The sequence below is a fragment of the Lynx canadensis genome, chromosome F1 (assembly GCF_007474595.2).
Source record: "Lynx canadensis isolate LIC74 chromosome F1, mLynCan4.pri.v2, whole genome shotgun sequence".
NCBI classification, from domain to species: domain Eukaryota; kingdom Metazoa; phylum Chordata; class Mammalia; order Carnivora; family Felidae; genus Lynx; species Lynx canadensis.
Genome location: NC_044319.2, coordinates 63,691,729 through 63,716,793, shown reverse-complemented (window position 1 = coordinate 63,716,793; position 25,065 = coordinate 63,691,729). Strand labels below are relative to the sequence as shown.

Here is a 25,065-nt window from a genome sequence, read left to right as displayed (position 1 = left end):
TCAATGTGAAAAATAAACATTTATTACAAAATTAGCCTTGACATTTCGAAATGAAAGCAGACAGGGTGTTTTCCAACTCAAGGGGACTGTGGTAAGCTGGAGAGGTGACTTCCAAGGCTGGTCACGCATGACTTCTGTTCATCACAAGTGACCGAGACGGTGAGGAACCACTCACCTCAGACCTGACGGGACAATGAGTCACCTCTGCTTCCCTGTGGCCTTGTCTCCGCGTCCCTCCCACCCCGTCTCCCAACCAGGAGGCTGAAACACGCTTTAAAAATCTTTCTTACTGAACCGTTTCATCATCTCTGCTTTTACTGTTTAATTAAATTTTATCTCCATCTGAAAAAGCTCTTTTTTTATTGGCCCATGACCCTTAACCGATGGTTTGGCTAGGCTTGTTTTTCCTCTTGGATTCTCGATAGAAAACTCAATTCTGTCAGGGGTTTCCAGGTCAGGGAATAAAACCTGGCAAAGTGGGGCTTAGTGTCCCCCACAGAAGGAAGTTAAGCAAAATCAACCCTTGAAGACCCCCGTGTTCGCCCTCTCGCTCGTTAATAGACCGGGCGGCTACGGTAGAGGGGGAAACAGAAATTTAAGGGCAAAAGGGGCTGTCCAGACGCACAAAGGAAAGCAACAGTCAGGCAGGCCTACCTTCCCAGCAGTCACACGCGGATGGCCTTGCCACCTGGTCTCAAATTACCTTTCCTCTAAACGGCACCCCAGCCCCCAACTCCGCTCCAGTGAAGCAACGGTTGCTTTACTGCTCTGGGGCAGTCTGTTCTCCTTAGAGAAGTCTTTCGATGCATCTGGTTGGCAGAGGGGGGAGGGGAGGGTGGGCACTTTCTCCCCTCAGTGGACCAGACCAGGGAGAATCCCAGGGCACAGCATCGGCTTCCTCCGGGTGTGCTCCCGCAGCAGAGGGCACTCCTCCGGCCGCCAGAGGGCTCCGGAATGAGGGTCCCAAGCTCAGAAGCTCTGCCTTGAGACGGGAGCCAGGAAGGGGTGGGACAGGGGGCCAGGACCAACCCAGGTTGTTGGGAAGCAGGGTTTCAGGCGCCTTCCTGTTTGTACAAAGGAGCCCAGGAACTTCATTTCCCCAACTTCCCGCGACGAGAGGCTTTGACAAACCAGCAACATCCGGCTACATCCAAACACACACCAACAGTCTCACCAAAGAGCGAAGACGCCCTGGACACACACCGCATTTCAGCACAGAGCTAAGCCCAAGCGCGTGAATGTGCACGCGCGCGCGCGCGCGCACACACGCACACGCACGCGCACATACGCACACACCCCACAGCAAAGAGCTAAGACCACTGCGCACATCCGCACGGCCCTGCAGACGCATCTTAAAAGGGTCCATCCAGTTGTTCCAGCCAAGGGAAGGGTGATGGTCGGAGCTCCCAGCGCCAGCTTCCTTTTCTTCAGATCAGGGGTTTTAAAACCCTTCCGCTCAGTGTCCCCTGAGAGCCCCCCGACTATGCTCTCCATAACAAAGCTCCGGTTTCTTTCTACAGGCACAGATGGTGTCTTTCTGCGTTCAGGCCGGTGCAAGAGGGTCTCGGGGGCACTTCCCGTGGGAAGACAGAAGAAAGTGGAGTGGGCTGCAGGGGCGGGAGAGACTCGGTGTTGTCACCCCACAACCTCTTCGGTGGCTCGGTCTCCAGTCCCCACTCTGGAACAGTGGGTCCCTCCTCACCACGGGAGGAAAGGGCCGAGGGACCCTGTGTATCGAGTGCCCCGCCACTGTTGCCACGTTCTGGGAAGGGAAGTCAAGGGGCGTGACGCTCAGGGCTGTTCCCTGATCCCTCGTAGGGATGGGGGACGAAAGCTTTCAAACAAGTCCCGGGCAACTGGGCAATGGCGGGAAAGGAAGGGCGGGATGCAGGGGGAAAGCGTACACAACCACATCCTAACTAAGATAAACGTGGGGACCCCTGTGGGGGCTAGAAGACGTGTAAGGGACCCTGTGAAACTACAGACGCCACGGGCCGGAGTCTGGTAGCACCGGAAGAAGGCAAGCACGGAGGACAGGAGATGAGTCGGACCAGGGTCACACCAGGAATGACGAGGTCTGCCTGAATTCCCCCTGGAGAAATAAAACGCCCAAATCAACCCTGTACACTCTTGTTGAGCTGATAAGCTCCTGAACCTGTAAACACAGGGGAGGAGCCCCTCACTCCCGCAGGGAGACCCTCCCGGTCCCAGGGGAGCACACTCACTTCACTGCGGGCAGCGGGCTGGCTGTAAATCACCTTCTTACTCGAGGTCCTGCGGACAAGCCAGAAGACGGAGACGCTCAGCAACCCCCCCCCCCCCAACCCGTGCTGTCTTTAACCTCTGCTGGCCAACGTTAGAGGCTCGACCGAGAACTTTACGGAAGCACAGAGCTCTCAGTAGGGAGGGGTGGGTGGAGGGAGACCCGACGAGTGCAAGGTCACAGGGAACGGGGAGAGGTAGACACACAGATGGCCACCCAACCAGGGTGGCCTCTGCCTCCAGCCCCTCCCCCCGGGGCCCGTCTCCGCTTCAAACCACACGCATCCTTGTTCTCAACCTCCTCTGGAGACCTCCCAGGACGGCAGGTGGCTCACTCACCCTTTCTTTGTTCCTGAAAAAGAAGAAAGGGGACCGTGAGCGTCAGCGGGATAGGGGCCGGCCGGGCTCAGAAGGCTGGGGGAATGGCACTCATAGGTCACTGGTGCTCACCCGGGAGAGAACCCCTGCACACGTGGGCTCACTATCAGGTCAGTACTCAGATGGCACCCGAGGACCGTGCCCTGGAATGGGGACGATGCAAAGGAGAGCTGTTGAGGGCAAGTACTTACTGTCAAAGTAGCCTCGTCTATAGGCGAACCAGATGCCCAAAATCAAGAATCCAAGGAGAATGAGTGTGACAAGGACAGCTGCCACAATGCCCCCCACATTCAACTCCGCTGTGAGACACAAACGAGAGGTCAGTCCTCTGAGGGCTCACTCACGTGACTGACAACACCACCAAAGCCAGGGTGGAAAGCAGACCCCGGGCCCCACCCCAGGCCCGAGCTCAAGCCCCTGCTAGAGCCTTGCTCACCGGCTTCCATGCGCACAGCCTCTGACCTCACGGGCATCCCGTACCCGTTCCGCGCCTCACAGGTGTACTCGCCCGTATCCCAGGCTGACACGGGATCGAAGACCTGAAGGGAGGAAATCGGTTGGCCTCCTGCCGACAGAAGCCAAGCACCTACTTCTGGTGTTTTGTCAGTAAGCTCTACGCCCGACGCGGGGATCGAACTCACGACCCCCGACACCAAGAGCCGCAGGTTCTACAGGAGCACCCCCCACCCCGATCCTCGTTTTTAAATTGCAGTATCGTGGACATACGCTGTTGCACTGGGGTTTCGGGTGCACGGCAGACGAATTCAACAACGGCGCACCTTATGACACCCTCATCCTGAGAAGCGTCCGAGCCCCATCTTTAGTCTTCCGACCCTAACGCCAAGCTCATCTTGCTGCTTGTCTTCCCCACCTTCCAGGGCTCTTTGGCCCTGCCCCCCCCCCATACCCTTCTGCACCACCCCATCCCTACCAGCTCCCCTGTCTTTTCATTCAGGCTGTAGGAAGAGTTGCTGAAGGCGCGGTTGCCCTTGGGCTCCAAAGGCATCCGGACCCCGTCCTTGAACCAGTAGTACTCAGAAGGGGGGGAGCCATCCTTCTCTGAGCAGGTCAGCACTGCCCGACTCCCGATGGTGGCAGAGGAGGGGATGTGGACCGTGGGCTTGGACGGAGGCACTGCGAAGGGACAGAAGGGGCCCAGCACAAGTTCAGACAGCGCCGCCTAGAGGCCAAGCGGAAGACAACCCCATAGGTCAGCTCCAGCCTCCATCCCTTACCAGGCCCTCTGCTTCCCACTGTGGGAGGGGGGAGGGGGAGGGGCGGGGCTCGTCGCCTCTGCAGCACAGAGACTGAAGCCCCCCCACTCCCCACTCCCCACCCCCCCCCCCCCCAGCGCCCTGGCCATCAGTGAGCTGCAAAGCTCAGCAAAGCCCCTTGAGGACCTGGGAAGCAATGAATGCCAAGCCCACACACAAAACGCGTGGGGCACATACCAAGCACAGTGAGCTGGACGCTGACCTCCCCGTACGTGTTGCCGCCATCGTCAGAGACCATGCAAGTGTACGTCCCCGTGTCTTTCCGGGTCACCGAATGGAAAGTGATGCCACTGTGCGAGAAGGTGACTCGGTCTGCATAGGAGGCTACCAGGAGAGAGGAAGGGGCGGCCGGCTGAGTGCGCTGCGGGGCCACGAGAAGCTGGGTGGTGGCAGGGCAGGCCGCGGAAGAGTCCGCGGGACCTGGGCCCCAGGGTGCTCCTCTCCCCCGGGGGTCCGGCCCCGTCGACCCCTCCACAACCTAGGCCACCGGGGAGGAGCTGAGGCAACTCACCCGTGATCTTGTTTTTATAACAAACGAGGCTGGTGATGTCACCATGGGCGAACTTCCACTCCACGCGGGGGTTGGAGAAGCCCGAGTAGGAGCAGGACAACTTGGCGGCTGTGGGCAGCGCAAAAGTGAGCGGGACGAAGGAGCGGCGGCAAACGGAGAAGGAGGAGGGCCCCAAACTGCGTCAGCGGCTCTGCGCTGCCCGCCCTCCAGGCCCCAGGAGCGCCTGCTTCCCCCCCCCTCCTCCGCCCCACCCCCCCTGCACAGCCGCCCACGACTCACGTTTGTCCTCAGGAACTCTGACATCGGGCTCAGAAGTATACACTGCGCCCCTGCCCAACGCCAGGGAACCTGAGGAGGAGAGGGGTGGGCCATCAGGAGGGGACACCAGGGCGGCCCAGCTGAACGAGCTCCTGAGGCCCTTCCCGTGGCTTCTCCAAGGTGAAGAGACTCAGGAGATCCAGGCTCCTCCTGGGTCTCACGCCTCCTCACCAATATCCTAAATACCTTCAAATGCTTTTTGCCACAATCGCAGGCCAATACTTCCATTATCAATGGAAAAAAAAATATTTCTCTCAGATGTAATGTCTTTCATTTTTTTATTTTTCCCTCTGCAACTCCCAATAATCTAATTAGATTCCCAGTAGTCCAGGAACAGCTTCCCAAATGACTTTTCATGGTTCAGAGAAAGCTTCTCAACAAATAATTAATTGCAGTCACTTGTCAGACACTCCTGGCAGGAAGCCAGCAAAGCTGGAGGCAAGGGAGGTGGGTCAGGCAGGCAAGGAGGCCCGGAGGCAGGGAGGGAGGCCGGGAGGCAGGGGGGGAGGCCGGGAGGCAGGGGGGGAGGCCGGGAGGCAGGGGGGGCAGGGGGCAGGGAGGGACGCAAGGAGGCAGGGGAGGAGCAGTAATGAGGATAATAACAATACTCAACATTTGTAGGGCATTTTGTGCTTTTTAAAGTGTTTTCACCTACATTACGCTGTTTGATCCTCAAAACCAGCATGACAGATCAGCAGGACAGGTGTTATTATCCCAGTTTTACATGAGGAACCAAGCCCATGAGACGTAAAGAATCGTGCCTAAGATCACGCAGCTGGGTCTGAGCTGGGGTCGGGACCAGAAGTGGGCTAGATCCTCTCCCAGATCTAGAGACGAGATCTCCTCGTGCCCAGTGGAGAAGGCAAAGAAGGGGTGGCATGTGCTGGGGGCACAGAGACGAGGCTGATCGCACGACAGGGTCGCTGGAGGGTCCAGCATTCCAAACTAAGCACCAGGGCCTGGGCTCAGACGGCCGGGCTCTGCTATAAACCTGCCCTTGGACAGTCACTCCCGTCCATGTTTTCCAAGTTCAAATTCACCACTTGGGCTTTCCTTATATCCCTAAGAGTCCCGTCTTCCTTAGATAAATGCAAGCACATTTTTCCTTTACGTAATCACTCGCATAACTGAATACGGTCTCATGACCTCTGAAGCGCCCTCTTCTCACCCAGAACACGAAAGGTTTGGACTAGATGTTCGCTCAAGTCCTTTAGGGTTTTTGTGGGGGGTTTGGGGACGTTAATGTCTAATGAGGACTTTTATACATACATTTATATCTATCTGACACAACATTGTGACTCCGTCCAGGTACGTATTCTCTCTCCCACTTTACAGATGAGAAAATTAAGTGTCTAAAAAAAGTTCTGCATCTAGCCCCAAGTTTTCATAGCTATGAAACGGCAGAGCTGAGAGGAAAACACAGGTTCCCCCTACACCCCCATTTCCCTCTTATTATGTCAGACTTTTGTAAACCATGAGGTTTCTCAGAGAGGCCGTGGCTTAATGGGGGGCAGACTATGTAATAAAATGCCATTCTTTTATCTGTGAGTTATTTATACTAATATTACCTTATATGTGTGCATTTAGCATTACATTTTAATGTCAAATGTATAATCAAATATAATAACACGTAAGAAACTTAAACCAGATAGCCCTTCCTAAGTCGAAAACTGAGCCCATGAGAGTCTCTTACTCAGCTGTGAGGGGGGAACGCGGAGAATGAAATGCTTTGATTTTCGCCCGGATCAGCTTTCTCTGCTTCAACGATGGGCACTTGTTTTTTAAGATCCTCACACTTTACAATTTGCTACCCGTGATGTGCAGTGCGATGCTCGAACGAGATCTCTCTTCAGGAATGAAGGACTGACTTGTTGTCATCCAGCCTCTGGGACTTCTGCCAAATCAAAGCCCTCAGCCTATCAGCCCTTTCGGGGACAACAGCCGGGACACTGCGGGGCCCGGGGGCATGCGGTCCACCCGGGCAGGGACAGGGGCAGCTGGCATCCGATGCCTCATCACTGAATGAGAGGAGGGAAGCCCCAGGGAACCCCAGGTCTACTGCCCCAATGCCCCCACACCACCACCACCACCACCCCCCCCAGCTCAGAACAACGCTGAAAGGCTATTCCCGCCCCGTAAAGCTCCCTGGGGAATAGGTTGAAGCTACTCTGCAGCCCGAATTCTCCCTCTGCCCAAGCCTGCTTCTTTTCCCTCCCCTGCCCTTCCCGAGCTGTGGACCCCAAGAGCCCTCCGTAATAAATGTCCTGGCACGATAAAGGACATCTCAGAGTCAGCTTCCTTAGAACCCAACCTAGGACATGACCCAAATCAGGAAGAGCTTCTAATTACACTAAAAACTAGCGTTTGAAATAAAGGGCTGCCAAGAAAGAAATGACAGCACAGGAATCGGGTGATTGTTTCCGCATCACTTCTGACGTCAGCTAAAGTTCTTTTGAGACCTCTCAGACCTCCGGATCTAAAACATTCAGGAACCCCCCCCCCCCACACACACACACACGTCCTCCCCAGCTCCTCAGTGTCCTGACCTCCATTGGCTACTTGGCTAGTCCAGGCTTCTCTGGTTTTTTTTTTTTTTTTCCAACGTTTATTTATTTTTGGGACAGAGAGAGACAGAGCATGAACGGGGGAGGGGCAGAGAGAGAGGGAGACACAGAATCGGAAACAGGCTCCAGGCTCCGAGCCATCAGCCCAGAGCCCGACGCGGGGCTCGAACTCACGGACCGCGAGATCGTGACCTGGCCGAAGTCGGACGCTCAACCGACTGCGCCACCCAGGCGCCCCATGTTTATTTTTAAGACAGAGAGAGACAGAGCATGAACGGGGGAGGGGCAGAGAGAGAGGGAGACACAGCATCGGAAACAGGCTCCAGGCTCCGAGCCGTCAGCCCGGAGCCCGACGCGGGGCTCGAACTCACGGACCGCGAGATCGTGACCTGGCTGAAGTCGGACGCTCAACCGACTGCGCCACCCAGGCGCCCCCAGGCTTCTCTGGTTTAAAACACGGGCTCTGCCCCTCGCCTGGGTGGCTCAGTGGGTTAAGCATCCGACTTCGGCGAAGGTCACGATCTCACAGTTCACGAGTTCGAGCCCCGTGTTGGGATCTCTGCTGTAAGCACAGAGCCCACTTTGGATCCTCTGTCTGCCCCCCTCTCTTCCCCTCTCGCACTCTCTCTCTTGCTCTCTCTCTGTGAAAAATAAACGTATAGGGGCGCCTGGGTGGCGCAGTCGGTTAAGCGTCCGACTTCGGCCAGGTCACGATCTCGCGGTCCGTGAGTTCGAGCCCCGCGTCGGGCTCTGGGCTGATGGCTCGGAGCCTGGAGCCTGTTTCCGATTCTGTGTCTCCCTCTCTCTCTGCCCCTCCCCCGTTCATGCTCTGTCTCTCTCTGTCCCAAAAATAAATAAACGTTGAAAAAAAAAAATTAAAAAAAAAAATAAACGTATAATAATAATAATAAAATAATAATAAAATATAAATAATAAAAATAATAAATAAATAAATAGATAGACAATAAAATAATAATAAAACAAAACATAGGGCCTGCCCCTCAATGCCATCCCACCTCCCTCGGAGGCAGGACTGCAGCTGACTGTGGCCTGTCAACACTCTCACTCTATTGTGCCTGTGAATCGCCGCATGTGTCATACTCAGCCTCACCAGTGCTCCGTCCTCACCGTGGGACACCTCCGCCACCGTGGTCCATGCCTCCCCCCACCCCCTCCCACCTCGCCCCTGAATAAGCCTCTGGAACCAAGCTGCCTGATTCAAATCCCAGCTCCGGTACCTACTAGGCTGTGTGACTGGGCAAGCTACCTTAGTCGCTTTGAACCTCAGTTCACCCATCTGTAAAGTGGGGATAATAACAGTTTCTACATCAAAGGGCTGTGGTTGAGTTAAACAAGCTAATACAAATAAAGTGCTTTACAACAGGAAGCAGCAAACAACTATTATATCTTATTATTATTATTATTATTATTATTATTATTATCATCATCATCATCATCTGCCCATAGGTTCTTCTCCACACACTTAATTGTTGACTTTAAAACTTTCTTCAATAAGACATATAAATAAATATAAACACTGCCTGAAAAATGCTTATGTTCCAGCCCACCAAACCACCTCTCCTCTATCATTGTAATTGTCTTGGAAAAGCTAACCCTTCTCTAGAACCTTCCCAGGTAGACCAGCAGAGCGGAGGGCTTCCCCTCACTGCACCCCATCTCTATCAGGACACCCAGGCTCTTGCCCATGGCCTTCATCTATGTTGTATTTCCCTTGCCTCCTCATCCCCCCACCCCCCAGACCTATACTTGGCTCAATGACACACACAGGAAACCAAAATAGAAGGAAAGTTCACCCTTTCACCACGATGCTTAATTTACTACAAGTTCGCAGTAAGAAAAGCCACAAAGTCAAAGGCATCAACAGATTTTGGACCCTTTCGTGTACAGAAAACCTGCACTCAATCTCGCACACCTCTCTAGAGGGACTCCTCTCCTCCCTTCCTCCGCAAACTTTTATTTATTTGTTTCTTTGTTTGTTTGTTTTAGAGAGAGGGCACAAGCGAGTGAGGGGCAGAAAGACAGAGAGACACAGACAGACAGACAAGGGGGGCTCACCTGAGGCTCATGTTTTTTACCCAAAGCCAGGCCTGTGCTCACCCGTTGAGGGGCTCAAACTCATGGAACTTGAGATCACGACCTGAGCCAAAGTCAGACGCTTAACATGAGCCACCCGGGTGCCCTTCCTCTGCAAACTTCTTCAAAGAAGGCGTCTACACACAGTTTCCAGCCCAACACAATCACCGCCCCACCTACCGCAATATGTCTTTGGCTCTCACCTTGGAATGAAAATTGCTTTTACTAAGATCACCAGTCATTCGCTCCTCAACTCTATGATGCCCTGATTATACGATAGAACAGCGATTTAATAACAGCTCCTTGGGGGGTGGGGACATCATATTAAATGTATAGTTAAGCTGTACGTCGCATCCCAATTTCCAAAACATTGAAGTAGTCTTAGAATTAAGGACAGCCACAATTGGCTTTTTCAGTTCCCTTCAGGGGCCCCTGTAAGAGCCCTGGCCCCGCCGACCACTCCCTTCCTCAGAAGTCACGCCGCCCCTTGGCCGCCCCTTGGTTTCTTCGTGCCGCCCTTCTGGTCATCCCCACCACTGACGAGTTTTCTCATTCTCTCCCTTGAACCGTGCTTCCTCTGTGGATCCCTTAATATGAGTGCTCCCCAGCATTCTATCCTGGGCCTTTTCTCCTCTCCACGTTCTCTCCAGGAAATCTCGAACACCACCCCAAAACTCATCTGCACCCACACGCGGCCACCTCCAGTCCCCGCCTCCCACCTGAGCTGCAGGCTCCGGGTGGAGAAGCCTCCTGCCCTCGTCACCGGAGCCCCACACCCCTCCCCATCTGCCGCCCGCTCCCTCCTCCTCCTCTTCCTCCTCCCCCAGGTCGGTGGCATCACGGTGTATTCCCATGTATTCCATCCGTCATCATCAGTCAAAGTGGAAGCCTTCCAGCAGCCACCACGTCTCCCCTCCTCAAACAGCAAGCATTGGCATCGTCCCCTCCCAAATCTCCCTCAAACTTTGACCGTCACTTCTTAGCACCATCATTGTCTGACGAACCACATCTCGTCTCTCAAGCACACTTGGGTGTCTCTGCCTCATTTAATCTTAACCCACTCAGATCCACCCTCCGTCCCAGGGCCGGAGGAAGGGCTAGTATTTACTGAGCACTTACTCTGTGCCAGGCAGTGCTGTAAGCATATTACATGGTCTGTCTCTTCATCCCTGCCACCTTGGGAGTGGGGCGATACTGTTTATTACCATCACCTCTATTTTCTTTTTTTTTTTTTAATTTTTTTTTCAACGTTTATTTATGTTTTGGGACAGAGAGAGACAGAGCATGAACGGGGGAGGGGCAGAGAGAGAGAGGGAGACACAGAATCGGAAACAGGCTCCAGGCTCTGAGCCATCAGCCCAGAGCCTGACGCGGGGCTCGAACTCACGGACCGCGAAATCGTGACCTGGCTGGAGTCGGACGCTTAACCGACTGCACCACCCAGGCGCCCCATCATCATCTCTATTTTCTACACGGGGAAACTGAGGCCCCGAGCAGCAAAGTGCTGGTGCTGATTCCAATCCAGGCAATTCCTGGGGCTGTGCTCTGCTCCAATCCACCACACAGCCTTCCTAAAAATGCCAATCTGACACTTGCTTCAAGCTTTCAAGGATTCCACATTGCCTCTCAGATAAAATTCAACGTCTTGGGGGCGCCTGGGTGGCTCGGCCAGTTAGGCACCTGACTCTTGATTTCAGCTCAGGTCACGATCTCATGGTTCATAGGATCGAGCCCACATTGGGCTCTGCACTGAGAGCACAGAGCCTGCTTGGGATTCTCTCTCCTCCCCCCCCCCACACCCCTCACCCTCAAAATAAATAAACAATAAAAAAAAAAACCAAAAAAACACCAAATTCTTCATCAAGGCAGAGGCCCAGCAGTACCGGACCCTCTGAAAGGCTGTCTACTCTTGGCGTGTTTCCCCCTCTAGCAGTACAGAGGACTTAAAATTCCCAGCAAAGAGCCATTTCACAACGTCTGCTTTGCTCCTGCCGTTCCAGCTTTGTAGAACACCCTTTCCCCTCTTTCTCCCTCTGGTCAGCTATTCATCCACGTTATTTTCCAGGAAATGAGCTACCAACCCCCGATCCTACGAGAGCCAGCTTCAGACCTCTTCCGGAGGCTTGAACTACCCCATGCAACACACGGGTGAAGTACTTCCCACGTTATAATGACGTCATCTGTGCACATAAGTCTCCCCTAGCAGACAGTAAACCCCCCAGGGAACAGGGACCATGTGGTATTTATTATTCTGAGTACTCCGCGCTCAGCAGAATGCCTGGTACAAGTTGACATTGAACAACACGGAGCCTTAAACGAATTAGGTCATAGCAGACCATTCACCATAACATCTACTGTTAAGGTTTATCTACAAAGATAACCCCAGTTTTCACACTGGCAGATGGGGCACGCCCAAATGAGGAAAAAACAAATTTGATCCAAAGCTCAATCTTTTTAAAAGTTTAAGAAACTATTCTACTTTCGGGGGGGGGGGGGGGATGACTATTCCATCAATCTTTTTGTAAAAACTTAGTTTCAGAACATAAAAATTAAGTGGTTTTTTTTGTTTTTTGTTTTTTTTTTTAGTTTATTTTTGAGAGAGAGAGAGAGAGAGAGAGAGAGAGGAAGAGAGAGAGTGAATCCAGAGCAGGCTCCACACTGTCAGCGTGGAGTCCGGTGTGGGCCTCAAACTCATGAACCGTGAGATTATGACCTGAGCCAAAACCAGGAATGGGACCCTTAACCTACTAAACCACCCAGGCACCCTAAGAATTGTGGGTTTTTTTTAAAGATTAAAAAAAAAATTTTTTTTTTACGTTTATTTTATTATTGAGAGACAGAGTGAGACAGAGCATGAGCATGGGAGGGGCAGAGAGAGAGGGAGACACGGAATCCAAAGCAGGTTCCAGGCTCTGAGCTGTCAGCATAGAGCTCGAAGCAGAGCTCGAACCCACCAACTGTGAGATCATGACCTGAGCCGAAGTCAGACGCCCAACCGACTGAGCCACCCAGGCGCCCCAAGATCTTTTTTATTTAAAAAAAAATTTTTTAACATTTATTTATTTCTGAGAGACAGAGAGAGCGTGAGCAAGGGAGGGGCAGGGAGAGAGGGAGACACAGAATCCGAAGCAGGCTCCAGGCTCTGAGCTGTCAGCACAGAACCCAGTGTGGGGCTCGAACTCACGAACTGTGAGATCACAACCTGAGCCGAAGTCGGACACTTAACCGACTGAGCCACCCAGGCACCCCAAGATGTTTTTTATTTTTAAGTAATCTCTACACCCAACATGGGGTTTGAATTCACGGCCCCGAGCAAGAGTCACACGCTCCACTGACTGAGCAGCCAGGCGCCCCCCAAATTAAGTGTTTTTAAATTTGCTTCAGGGGCGCCTGGGTGGCGCAGTCGGTTAAGCGTCCGACTTCAGCCAGGTCACGATCTCGCGGTCCGGGAGTTCGAGCCCCGCGTCAGGCTCTGGGCTGATGGCTCAGAGCCTGGAGCCTGTTTCCGATTCTGTGTCTCCCTCTCTCTCTGCCCCTCCCCCGTTCATGCTCTGTCTCTCTCTGTCCCAAAAATAAATAAAAAATGTTGAAAAAAAAAATTTAAAAAAAAAATAAAAAAAATAAATAAATTTGCTTCATAGTTTTGTAATACAATCAGAGTACTCTGCACATGAGCAACTTCCAACTGGCATTTTGCAACAGGCACTAATTTTTTTTTAAGCTTATTAATTTTTTTTTGAGAGAGAAAGAGAGTACACATGAGGGAGGGGAAGAGAAAGGGAGACAGAGAATCTCGAGTAGGTTCTGCACGGTCAGTGCAGAGCCCCACGCGGCGCTTGAACCCATGAACCCATGAACGGTGAGATCATGACCTGAGCCGACTGAGCCACCCAGGCGCCCCGAGGGACTCGTTTCTCCGCGTGGGTTGCAGTGCTTACAGACTGCTTTCCTGCATCCAGGGAGGTGTCCAGAGACAAAAGAGGAAGTTGCAGGAGGTTTTCTGATGCGAGGTCTAAACCAGCAGCATGAAGTGGGGGAAGGATGTGAATCCATTTAAAACATCCCCACTGGGGGCGCCTGGGTGGCTCAGTCGGTTGAGCGTCCGACCTCGGCTCAGGTCATGATCTCACAGTCTGTGAGTTCGAGCCCCGCGTCGGGCTCTGTGCTGACAGCGCGGAGCCTGGAGCCTGCTTCGGATTCTGTGTCTCCCTCTCTCTCTGCCCCTCCCCTGCTCACGCTCTCTGTTTCTCAAAAATAAATAAATGTAAAAACAAAAATTTTTTTTAATAAAAATAAACAACAAAAATCCCCACTGTCTTCATGACCACAACAGGGAACTCCAAGCAGGTTCAAGTCAGCTGGGGAAGAGGCCTTGGCCAGGTAGGGCATTGCTCTCACTGCAAAGGTATCTTCAATATGGTTTACGGTTGTTATGGACCAAATGGTGTTCCCTCAGCTCCTATGTGAAAGCCTGAATCCCTGGTACCTCAAAATGTGACCGTATCGGGGCGCCTGGGCGTCTCAGTCGGTCAAGCCACCAGCTATTGGTTTCAGCTCAGGTCATGATCTCAGTTTTTGGGTTCTGAGTTCGAGCCCTGCATCGGGTTCTGCGCTACAAAGTGAAGCCTGCTTGGAATGGTCTCTGCCCCTCCCCTGTTCATGCTCACTCACATGCTTGCACTCACGCTCTCTCTCTCTCAAAATAAAGCTTAAAAAAAGTGTAACTGTATCTGAAGACAAGGCCTGTCACAAGACAATTACATTAAAATAAGGCCCGTATGACACGCCCTAATCCAGTGTGACTGGTGTCCTTTATACAAAGAGACACCAAGGTGCTCATACAGAGGACAACCAGGGACAGATGGCTGCCTGCAAGCCAAAGAGAGAGCCTCCAGAGGAAACCAACCCTAACACCACACTGGTCGTGAACTTCAAGCCTCTAGAACTGTAAGAAAATCAGTCACTGTTGTTTAAGCCCCCACCCTCACTCTCCCCATCCCTGTCTGTCTGTGATAAGTCGTCGTGACCTTGGCCCAGGCAGATGAATAGGAAGGTCTCAGCTGGACATCAGCAGTGAACATTCTGGCTGAATCCCCTGTAACTACAGCCTTGACTTAGGTAATTACGATGACATTTCCACACAATGGAAGAATCAACGTCCTGCTCTGCAAAGAAAACCATCAACAGAATGAAAAGGCCGCCTACTGAATGGGAGAAAATATCTGCGAATCACTTATCTAATAAGGGATTAATATCCAAGAAAATTGAGAACATACAAAGAACTCACAACTCACTAGTAAAACAACAAGGACAAAACACAATCCAATTAAAAACTGGGCAGAGGATCCATATAGATGTTTTTCCAAAGAAGACATCCAGATGGCCAGCAGGTACATGAAAAGATGTTCAACATCGCTAATCATCAGGGAAATGCAAATCAAAACCAAAATGAAATCTCACCACGCATTATTATCAGAGACAAGAAGTAGCACGTACTGGCAAGGATAGAGGAAAGAGAACCCTTGTGCATGCTGCTGGGAACGTAAACTGCTGTAGCCACTATGGAAAATAGTATGGGCGTTCCTTGAGAAATTAAAAATAGAAATACGTATGATCCAGCAATTCCACTCCTGGGTGTCTATCTGAAGAAAAGAAAACCACTGCTTACGAAAGACATATGCACCCCATGTTCATTGCAGTGTTATTTACAATAGCCAAGATATGAAAACAACCTAGGTGTCCATCGGTGAATGGATAAAGGATATGTGGTCCACACATGTAACAGTTTATTATTCAGCCATAAAGAAGAATGAAACCTTGCCATTTGTGTTAACATGGGTAGACCTTGAGGCCATTATACTACATGAAATAAGTCAGACATGGAAAGACAAATACCATAGGACCTCACTTATATGTGGGATCTAAATTTAAAACAAAAACAAAACTAAGCTTGTAGATACAGAGAACAGATTGGTGGTTCCCAGAGGTGGGGGATGGGGGGTGGCAAAATGGTTGATGGGGGTCGAAGGTTACCAACTTTCAGTTATAAAGTAAGTAGTAGACGTAATGTACGGCATAGTGACTACAGTTAATAACACTATATTGCAGGGCGCCCGGGTGGCTCAGTCAGTCGAGCATCCAACTTCGGCTCAGGTCATGATCTTGCAGTTCATGGGTTTGAGCCCCACATCGGGCTCTGTGTTGACAGCTCAGAGCCTGCAGCTGCTTCCGATTCTGGGTCTCCCCTCTCTCTATGCCCGGCCCTGTTGTGCTCGGTCTCTCTCTCGAAAGTAAATAAACGTCAGAAAAATTTTTTTAAAATAACACTGTATTATATCTCTGAAAGTTGCTAAGAGAGTAGATCTTAAAAAGTTTCCATCACAAGAAAAAACAATTCTGTAACTATGTATGGGGATGAATGTTAACTAGATTTACTGTGGTAATTATTTTATCATCTATAGAAATATGGAATCATTATGATGTGTATCTGAAACTAATCTAATGCTATGTCAACAAGAAAAATAAATAACTAAAAGGAAAGAATCAACAGAACTCCTGAAAACCTTTTTATAAGACTTGTCCTATACTTTCAATTACAGGTGACCTTTGAATGACACAAGTTTGAACTTCACGGGTCGAGTTAGACACAAAATTTTTCTAATACAGTACAGTATTGTAAATGTATCGTCTCTTACGATCTTAACATTTTTTTCTCTAGCTTAATTTATTGGAAGAACACACTATATAATACATATAACAAAATATGTGTTCATCAGCTATTTATGTTATCAGTAAGGTTTTCAGTCAATAGTAGGTTACTAGTTTTTTGGGAGTCAAAGAGTTATGCACAGATTTTCTTTCTTTCTTTTTTTAAAATGTATATCTATTTTTTGGAGAGAGAGAAGGAGAGAAAGAAGACAGAGTGAGCAGGAGAGGGGCAGGAGATAGAGAGAGACACAGAATCCGAAGCAGGCTCCAGGCTCGGAGCTGTCAGCACAGAGCTCGATACACGGGGCTCAAACTCATGAACCTCGAGATCACGACCTGAGCCGAAGTCAGCTGCTCAACTGACTGAGCCACCCAGGCTCCCCTGCACAGATTTTCAACTCCATGGGGTTGAGACCCCAAAACGCATGCGTCGTTCAAGGGTCGACCGTAATCATATCTAAAGTCTAGACACATATTACTGAACATGACCAAATGAATAAAGTAGGAGCAAGAATAAAATAATATTAACAGTTAGCGTTTCTCGAATACTTACCACATGGCAGGACTCTTCTGAGCCCTTTACAGGATTAATTCATTTGATCCTTGCCATGATGCCATGAAATAAACACTACTGTTGCTCTCATCTTCCAGATGAGTTCACTGGGGCACGTAAATTAAGTAATTTGCTCAAGTGCAAAGCTAGTAGGTGGCAGAGTAGGGTTCTAACCCTGGTAATCTGGCTCCAGTATGATACATTATCAAAAACTATGTAAGAAATACATATTGCCATCTCAAAGGTCAAAGTAGATCAGAAGTATGTCCAAAATGTACAAGCAATAGGTAGAATATGACCCTATATTTATAAATAATAAAAACAATCTGAGTATATGCATAACAAAATCTCTAAGAATAGATTCCAAGCACTAGACAGTGCATATCACCTGAGACCGCAGGCAGCTTTTCTTCTCTATGTTCTATATCTGTGTAATCAGCAAGCACGGGATTAAGTGTTTTAATTTAGAGAAAAACGCGGGGGAAAGGAGATGAAAAAGGGGGAAAAGAAAATCAGATCACAAGAAGGAGAGAAGAAACAAAGCCAAAAAGGAGAGGCAAAAACGTTGATTAAACAAAACCTTAATTTTTTCTAACGTTTATTTTTGAGAGAGAGGGAGACAGAGCGTGAGCCGAGAAGGGGCAGAGAGAGGGGGAGACACAGAATCCAAAGCAGGTTCCGGGCTCGGAGCTGTCCGCACAGAGCCCGATGCGGGGCTCAAACCGACAAACCGTGAGATCATGACCTGGGCCGAAGTCTGGCGCTTAACCGGCTGAGCCACCCAGGCGCCCCTGGTTAAACAAAACTTTAAAGGTGAAATGAGGTAATAGATGAGAAAGAAATATGAGAGTACTATACCATCGGGATCCTGTACAGTGTCTGATAAATTTCAAGGAGAGAAAAAGGGCAGGAGGTAAGGAGAGCAAAGGTGACTTGGAGACACTGTAGTTGACAATGGGAAGTAGATAGGCGGTAGGAGTGGCTCAAGGGGGTGGGAGCCGGGAAGAGAAGTGAACCGGATAAAGAGAAGGGGAGATAGATTGTGATGCAGCCATTAATACTCAAATCAATCCCTACATGTTTTCATATGCTTCAGAAGAGAGTTGGTGGCGTAGAAATCTGTAAGACTGAGGATACAATTCTTGAAAAATCACTATGTATCTGAATAATAAAACAACCGTGGCAAATTACTATTTTCCAGAAGCAGACGCACAGATCTATCTCATCCCACCTGGTTTTCTTACATTGTGACTGAAGTAGATTCTAGGTTTCCTCCTCTTGAATCTGGGCACTGTCTTGTGACTGCTTCGACCAATGGAGTGTAACGGGAGAAATGACACAGTGAGCCCTCCCATGAAGGTGGGTGCCATATGCATTGTCTCCTTAGAGTCTAATTGCAAAAACCCCATGAGACACAAGTTCTATTGTCACCATCCCATGTTCCAGATGAGAACACTGAGCTTAGAACAGCTGCTCCAAATCACACAGCTATAAGCAGCAAAGTAGAAAGGGAATCTTGTTGTTGTTTGTTGGGTTTTTTTTGAGTAATCTCTACGCCCAACATGGGGCTCAAAGTCACAACCTGGAGATCAAGAGTCGGATGCTCTACCAACTGAGCCAGCCAGGTGCTCCATGGTGGGAAGGGCATCTTAACCCAAGTCTGCCTAATTCTGAGGCTCTAAAACCATGATACTACTGGGGCTCAGTCAGTTAGTTGGCTCAGGTCATGATCTCATGGTTCCTGAGTTCCAGCCCCGCATCAGGCTTTGTGCTGACAGCTCGGAGCCTGGAGCCTGCTTCGGATTGTGTCTCCTCTCTCTGCCCCTCCCTTGCTCGTGCTCTGTCTCTCTCAAAACTAAATAATCATTAAAACCCAAATAATAATAATCATAATAATAAACTATGATGCTACAGAGCATCTCCGTCAGACAAGCAAGAAAAGTCTACTCATCCTTCAAGATCCTTTTCAAATGCCCCTTGACCCACTATGACTTTTCCCAGTCAAAATTAATCTTCCCCAACTTCTAGGAATGTAGCCTAAGAAAACACTCAAGAGTTAAGCTTAAAGATGGAACAATTTCATATTATTTAGCACAGCAAAGAAAAAGAAAACCTCAAAGTCCAACAAAAGATGAACAGTTCATTATGATACAGCCATACAGTAGAATACGATAGAATGGATTTTGTTTAAAGCATATTTTGCTTAAATATATACAGATACCACATTATTCATAAAGGAAAGACTACAATTAAACACCAACAGTAAGTATTTATCTCTTGATAATAGGCCTACGTGTGATTTTCTTTTCTCCATATTCCTGTTTTCCCATTTTTCTACACTGAGCACATATTGTGTCTCTCTCTTCTTTTTTAAGAAGTATATATGTATATTTTTTTAATGTTTATTTATTTTTGAGAGAGAAAGAGAGGCAGAGAGAGGGGGAGACACAGAATCTGAAGCAGGCTCCAGGCTCAGAGCTGTCCGCACAGAGCCCGACGTGGGGCTCGAACTCATGAACTGTGAGATCATGACCTGAGCCGAAGTCGGACGCTCAACCGAGCCACCCAGGCACCCCTATTGTTTCTTAATAAAAATTTATTGTTTTGAAAAATTGATCTCTTCCCTTTTATGCTCCCCATTTTGTACTTGGAATGCAGCCGCTGGCACCCTCTTGTCAGTCTACGCCTGTAGTTCCTGGAGGAGAGAATCTGTAGGTCCCCAGCTCCTAGCACGGTGCCTTGCCAGCGAAGATGCTCCACGACCCCTAACTGAAGCACGCTGTGAGGACAAGGTGGTCACAGAGGGCGGAGGCTTCCAGCTAACAGAAGCCAGCAAGCATCCCTGTACCTGTAGACCAAATCCACCACAGAAAAGCTACTTCCTTCTACTACTTTATTTTTTTATTTTATTTTTTTTAATCTTTATTTATGTTTGAGAGAGAGAGAGACAGAGTGTGAGCAGGGGAGGAGCAGAGAGAAAGGGAGACACAGAATCCGAAGCAGGCTCCGGGCTCTGAGCTGTCAGCACCGAGTCTGATGCGGGGCTCGAACTCGTGAACCACGAGATCATGACCTGACGACCTGAGCCGAAGTCAGACGCTCAGCCGACTGAGCCACCCAGGCGCCCCTCCTTCTACTACTTTATTAAGAAAACTTTGAGGGCGCCTGGGTGGTTCGGTCGGTTAAGCATCTGACTCTTGATTTCGGCTCAGGTCATGATCTCAGGGTCGGAGAGATCAGGCCCTGCCTCGGGCTCTGTGCTGCTGGTGGCAGAGCCTGCTCGGGATTTTCTCTCCCTCTTTGCCTCTCCCCACCCTCTCAAAATAAATAAATAAACTTAAAAAGAAAGAAAGAAAGAAAACTTTGTTTCCTCTACACATCCTGTCCATTAGAATGTTCCTTAAGTTGCTTTTCTGCCATGAGTTTGCTTGAATTCTTTTTTTTTTTTTTTTTTTTTTTTTAAATAAAAGGAAGAAAAAGGAGGGAAACCAGCCAGCCAGTCTCTCTGGTCTTCTCTAAGAATTCCTCCGATCTTCGCCTCCAGGCATATGAGGTCCACGGGAGGTGGGGGGGGGGGGGCAGGAGCTGGAGAATGAGGGGGAGCCCTCACCTCCAAAAAGGTTACTCCCGGGTTTCCTGATGTGAGCCAATTGTTTCCAATACCCCCAGCTCTCCTAAGAACTTTTTTTTTTAATTTTTTTAATGTTTACTTATTTTTGAGAGAGAGAGACAGACAGAGGGTGCACAAGTGAGGGAGGGGCAGAGACGGGGAGACACAGAACCCGAAGCAGGCTCCGGGCTCCGAGCCGTCAGCCCGGAGCCCGACGCGGGGCTCGAACTCACGGACCGCGAGATCATCACCTGAGCTGAAGTCGGACGCTCAACCGACGGAGCCACCCAGGCACCCTAATGTTTTATTTTTGAGAGAGAGAGGGAGACACAGAACCCGAAGCAGGCTCCAGGCTCCGAGCCATCAGCCCAGAGCCCGACGCAGGGCTCGAACTCACGGACCGCAAGATCATGAACTGAGCCGAAGTCGGACGCTGAACCGACGGAGCCCCCCAGGCGCCCCATCGCCTCAGAACTTCCAGATAGCAGGTGTGGTCGCTGCTTTGTCCCTACTCTCTAAGCACAGGGCTGGAACACGGTAGACACCAATGTTTACTGGATTAACAAATGAACTTGACAAAGCAATATACCATCAGGACCTGGCCCTAGGGCTTCCACCCCGGGTTTGCCCTTTCCTCCCCACCGGCCACCCTGTAGAGACGGAACTCGCTCCTGGGGGTTAGGGTAGGACGGATAAGGAATGCAGGGGCAAGAGGAAGGCTCTGTGAGCCCGACAGGCTGGGCTAAGTCTAAACAGCCCTTCTTGGCTGCGCTTAGAGTGACGTCAGTGGCTGGCCCGGTGGGCCCTCAGGAGGGCAGAGGGTGGGGCGGGCACTGTGGGACAGGAGAGCTCTCACTGGAAGGCTCCCTCCTGACCTCGCTCGGCAGCATTCCCAGTTCTACCTGCTGGGCTCCTCCCCTCCCCCACCCATCTCCCCATGACAAGGCTGTGCCCGCCCACCCAGGGCTGCTCGCTCCAGGGGCCTGGCATCACACTTCCCGGTCGGCCAGCTGCTTCCTCCTGTCCTATCCCCACACTGCAAAACAAATACCACAGCCGGACTTTAGACAGAAACCCCGCTTATCAGGGAGTCCCAGACAGATGAACTCTGAGTTTTCAATGCCTGGCAAAGCCCAGCGTGCATCCACTCACGCGGCTTCCCCTCCCAGCCCCCTCACAACACCGCACCCTCGTCCACAATGACATCTGACGGGCCGTCATCCACATCTTTCCTGGACCGCGGCAAAGGAAGCTCGTCTGAGTCGGGAGGTCCCCAAGGTCTCCTCTCCTCGATGCTAACAGAGGCGAAAAACCAGGCCCACCATTTCCATTTGCGGCCACACAAAACGTGTGTAGCTTTTAAACCTATCTCTGAGCAAGGGTGCCAGTGTCCACAGAACAGGTGGCCCTCGACCCGGTGGACTTGGGGGGGTGGGGAGGGTGGGTCCTAATGACCAAGGCCACGACATCCAGAAGGAAAAGATCTCCAGGGTATCCCAAAGCGAATTAAACGAGGGGCCTGATGTAGTAGGAAATCTGTAGTGTGCCTCATTTGGTGTAAGAAAGGGCAGAAACAAATACATATTTATATGTAATTGTGCCTGTGTAACAAAACACTGGAAAGAGACATAAGAATCTGGGGGGGAGGGGGGGGGGCCTGGACTGAACCTTCTACATCCTTCTGATTCTCAAACAAGGTATTAACCTGTTCCTTTTCGTTGCAGGAGCTCCACCCCAAACCAAAACCAGGCCGGAGACCCCTGGCAAACCAGTGAAAGAAACCAGACAGAAACATGGTGAAGTGAAAGTGTCCTGGGGCCCGGAGGTGAAGACTGAGGCAGAGACACTGGAATCCCATCCCCGCTCATTTCCTAGTTCCTAGTTCCTGCTGCCATCAGCCACTAGGCTTCAGGTTTCCAGGGAACAATTCTTTCCTGGGAGTAGCAACTGGCAGGCAGAGGGAGGGGAAAGGAGAAGTGACTCATCGACGTGGGGTTTGAGGTAAAGCTAGCAAAGCTCAACAGTAAAGCTGGAAGGGCTTGGGAGGGAACTGTCCCTGGAGAACACCAGCGCTCACAGGCGGACCCAGACACAGGGCCAGCAGCCCCTCCCTCCGGGACCAGCTCAGTGGGGACACCACCCTCAAGGAGGGGTGAGGAGGAAGGACCAGGGTTCCAGCCCAGGTTCCCCTTTCTTCCCCGTGGTGACACCAAAAGCCATCCTCGTCACACAGGACCCTGCTAAGCAGAAATGCCTCTCCCTGCTTGGGAGCTGGCTGGAAACTTCTAAGTGCAGGTTCCCCAGGGAGAGGGAGACGGTGTTCTCCATCACTGGTTGGCTTTTCCCCAGGCCCAGTTCCCTCAGTGTTTGGGCTCCCATCCCTGGCCAACAGCCTGGGCCTTCCTCTCCACTGAGCTCCCCAGGCTGGGGCTGGACCTTTGCTTGACTTGGATAATATCCTGCCCTTTTGCTCCTTCCTCTCTGATGGGCAGCAGCCCTGATTGAAGAGAGAGCATGTGGGCACCCACATATGATGCAGACATCCCAGGGTCACAGGACAGACCAGACACCCGAAAAACAGCCTTTAATGGAGTGCCGGGGTGGCTCAGCGGGTTAAGCGTCCGACTTTGGCTCAGGTCACGATCTCGCGGTTCGTGGGTTCGAGCCCCACGTCAGGCTCTGTGCTGACAGGTCAGAGCCTGGAGCCTGCTTGGGATTCTGTGTCTCCCTCTCTCTGCTCCTCCCCTGCTCATGCTCTCTCTCTCTCTGTCCCTCAAAAATAAATGTAAAAAAAAAAATTTTTTTTTAATGTGACATGGTAGGTTCCTCCATCCCCTGGACATGTTACTTCCCAGGACCCACAGTCCTGTCACGCTGATGCAACATCACATCAGGTTCCCTGCGAACCATCTGAATCCCAGAAGAGACTGGAGGACGTCCCCAAGCTCAGGACGGTGCTACCACAATTCTTTCAGTGCCAGTATGAGATTACTGGGGGATGTCACGATGCACAACAGTGGGAAGAGAGAAAAGGGAAGACGAAGAGGAAGAAGAAGGTGGCTCCAGCAAGCTTGTGAACCCGACACACTCTGTCACAAACAGAGTCACCGCTGAGAAACTTCTGGGTCTGGGGAAGGGAGCACTGGCACAGCATGAGGCCGAGCACCAGTAGGAGCCCCACACAGAACCGGCCATGGGTGTCACAAGCAGTTCTACGGCCCAGGCAGAAATGAAAAAGCTGGAGAGTAGGAAAAGACTGGAAACTGAGGCAAAAAGGAAAATGGAGGCATAGAATGAAGAAGACAAGTGAGAGACTCTAGTGGGAACTGAAAAGGTAAGAGGGTGGACCCGGGAGCGTTATCCCAGGCTGATGTTTGAGGTCGCGGTTCCCGTGCCACAGGGTGCTTGAGACTCGGACCCGGGAGTGGGAAAAGGAAAGGGACTCAGGAGATTTTGGTGCCATTCCCAGGTCCTTTCACCCATCTGGAAAAGTCATTTCCCCTCTCTGGACCTGTTTCCTTGTCTGTACAATAGGGCGAGGGTTAGACTTGCCTCTGGTCCAGTGCACCCCAAGGGCTTTTATGTTTTTGTGATGAGGGACAAAGAAATTGTCCATCCATCCATCCAAGGGCAGGGAACCTATTTCCACGCTTCGCAACTGGGCAAAGTGAACCGCCGTATAACCACCGATGCTGATTTTTGTTTTTAATTGTTCGTTCCCTTCTCACTTCCTAAAGCTTCGTTCTTCAAGGGACCAACGAAGATCCCCCCACAGATCGCATACCCGCACCACGACCCCCAGAGGCACAGACCCTCAAGACCCTGGCGGATCACGTCCAGCTGCTGACACGGGTCGCCTGAACTGAGGCCCAAACCTATCTCTGGACGGAGGCAAGCCCCAGCAAGTGACTCTCATTGTTCCGCAGGAAAGGGAGTTTACAAAGGAAACAAAAACTCTCAGAGGCGGCCAGGGGGAGGGCAGAGCCCTGGCTCTGAGAAGCCTCCAGCCAACCGACAGGCAGGTCCTTCCCCTGGGAATAGTCCCTCGGTCAACAACAGCCACCAAGGGCTCTCAAGGTAGCTACTCCAGAAAGGAACTTGAAGTGCTGTGTTCTGAGAAAGTTCAGATTTCGAATTGATTTCTTCTTCGGACTTTGCACCCAGACACTTCCCCCGGTGGTTTCCCACCCCACCTCACCTCCAGCAGGTCTGCCCTGCCGACCCTTCAGGAGCAGACCACCCAGGGGCCAAAGGAGTCAGGGGTGCGGGGCTCGGGGCTTCTCCCGGGTTGGGCGCGGGTGTCGGGTGCGCGTTGCGGGGCAGGATGGCCCGCCCCGGCGCGGGCGGAGGGGTGCGCCTGGGCAGAGGCGCGCAGGGCCCTCGCCGGCAAGAGAGGCTGTGAAAAGCGGGGCCACCCCCTCCCGGTGGGTGCCGGGGCAGGGGGTGGGGGAGGGGAGCCGGCCACCCGCCGGGGGGAGGGGGGAGGGGGAGGGGAAACAGGGAAGGGCCAGGGGTGGAAAGGCAACTCGCTGGGTGAGGCTGGCGCGTTTCTCAACGCCTCTCCTGCCGCGGGCGAGGGGCGTGGGGAGCGCCTCCCTCCAACCTCTGACCCGACCCACCGATTCCTCCCGAAACTCCGGGAACTTACTCAGGACGACCGACGTGAAGACGAGCAGCTGTCTCCTCCCGGCTCTCGCCTCGGTCCCCATGGCGATCAGGACCCCGACGCGACGCGGCCGCTGCAGCCCCGGAGAAGAGTCAGAGATTCCCCCGCAGCCGCGCGCGGACTAAAC

The 25,065-nt window shown here is 51.4% G+C and overlaps 1 protein-coding gene across 4 annotated transcripts; it reads right to left on the bottom strand.

The window, feature by feature from the left end:
- Nucleotides 1-25,065, bottom strand: F11R (F11 receptor). 4 transcript variants are annotated; one of them, XM_030302122.2, is made up of 10 exons: nucleotides 24,921-25,064; nucleotides 4,705-4,773; nucleotides 4,426-4,533; nucleotides 4,092-4,238; nucleotides 3,572-3,774; nucleotides 3,077-3,179; nucleotides 2,832-2,939; nucleotides 2,602-2,614; nucleotides 2,226-2,274; nucleotides 1-2,092 (listed from the first exon to the last, which is right to left on the bottom strand). In XM_030302122.2, the coding sequence occupies exons 1-10, from the start codon at nucleotides 24,979-24,981 to the stop codon at nucleotides 2,057-2,059; spliced, it is 897 nt and encodes a 298-aa protein (XP_030157982.1). In that variant the 5' UTR covers nucleotides 24,982-25,064; the 3' UTR covers nucleotides 1-2,056. The 4 variants fall into 4 exon arrangements, 2 of the variants coding, with proteins under 2 accessions (XP_030157982.1, XP_030157983.1); XR_003965841.1 differs by lacking the exon at nucleotides 2,832-2,939 and adding an exon at nucleotides 2,713-2,783 and having other exon boundaries at nucleotides 2,071-2,092; nucleotides 24,921-25,065; XR_004343085.1 differs by lacking the exon at nucleotides 2,832-2,939 and adding an exon at nucleotides 2,713-2,783 and having other exon boundaries at nucleotides 2,226-2,614; nucleotides 24,921-25,065.

Excerpts from the sequence above, each read along its gene's own strand:
- F11R (XM_030302122.2), bottom strand. The coding sequence starts at position 24,981 with ATGGGGACCGAGGCGAGAGCCGGGAGGAGACAGCTGCTCGTCTTCACG. Across the intron at positions 3,775-4,091 it reads CGTCCAGCTCACTGTGCTTG|TGCCTCCGTCCAAGCCCACG; the intron begins GTATGTGCCCCA and ends GTCCCTTCGCAG. Across the intron at positions 2,940-3,076 it reads GGCTGTGCGCATGGAAGCCG|CGGAGTTGAATGTGGGGGGC; the intron begins GTGAGCAAGGCT and ends TGTGTCTCACAG.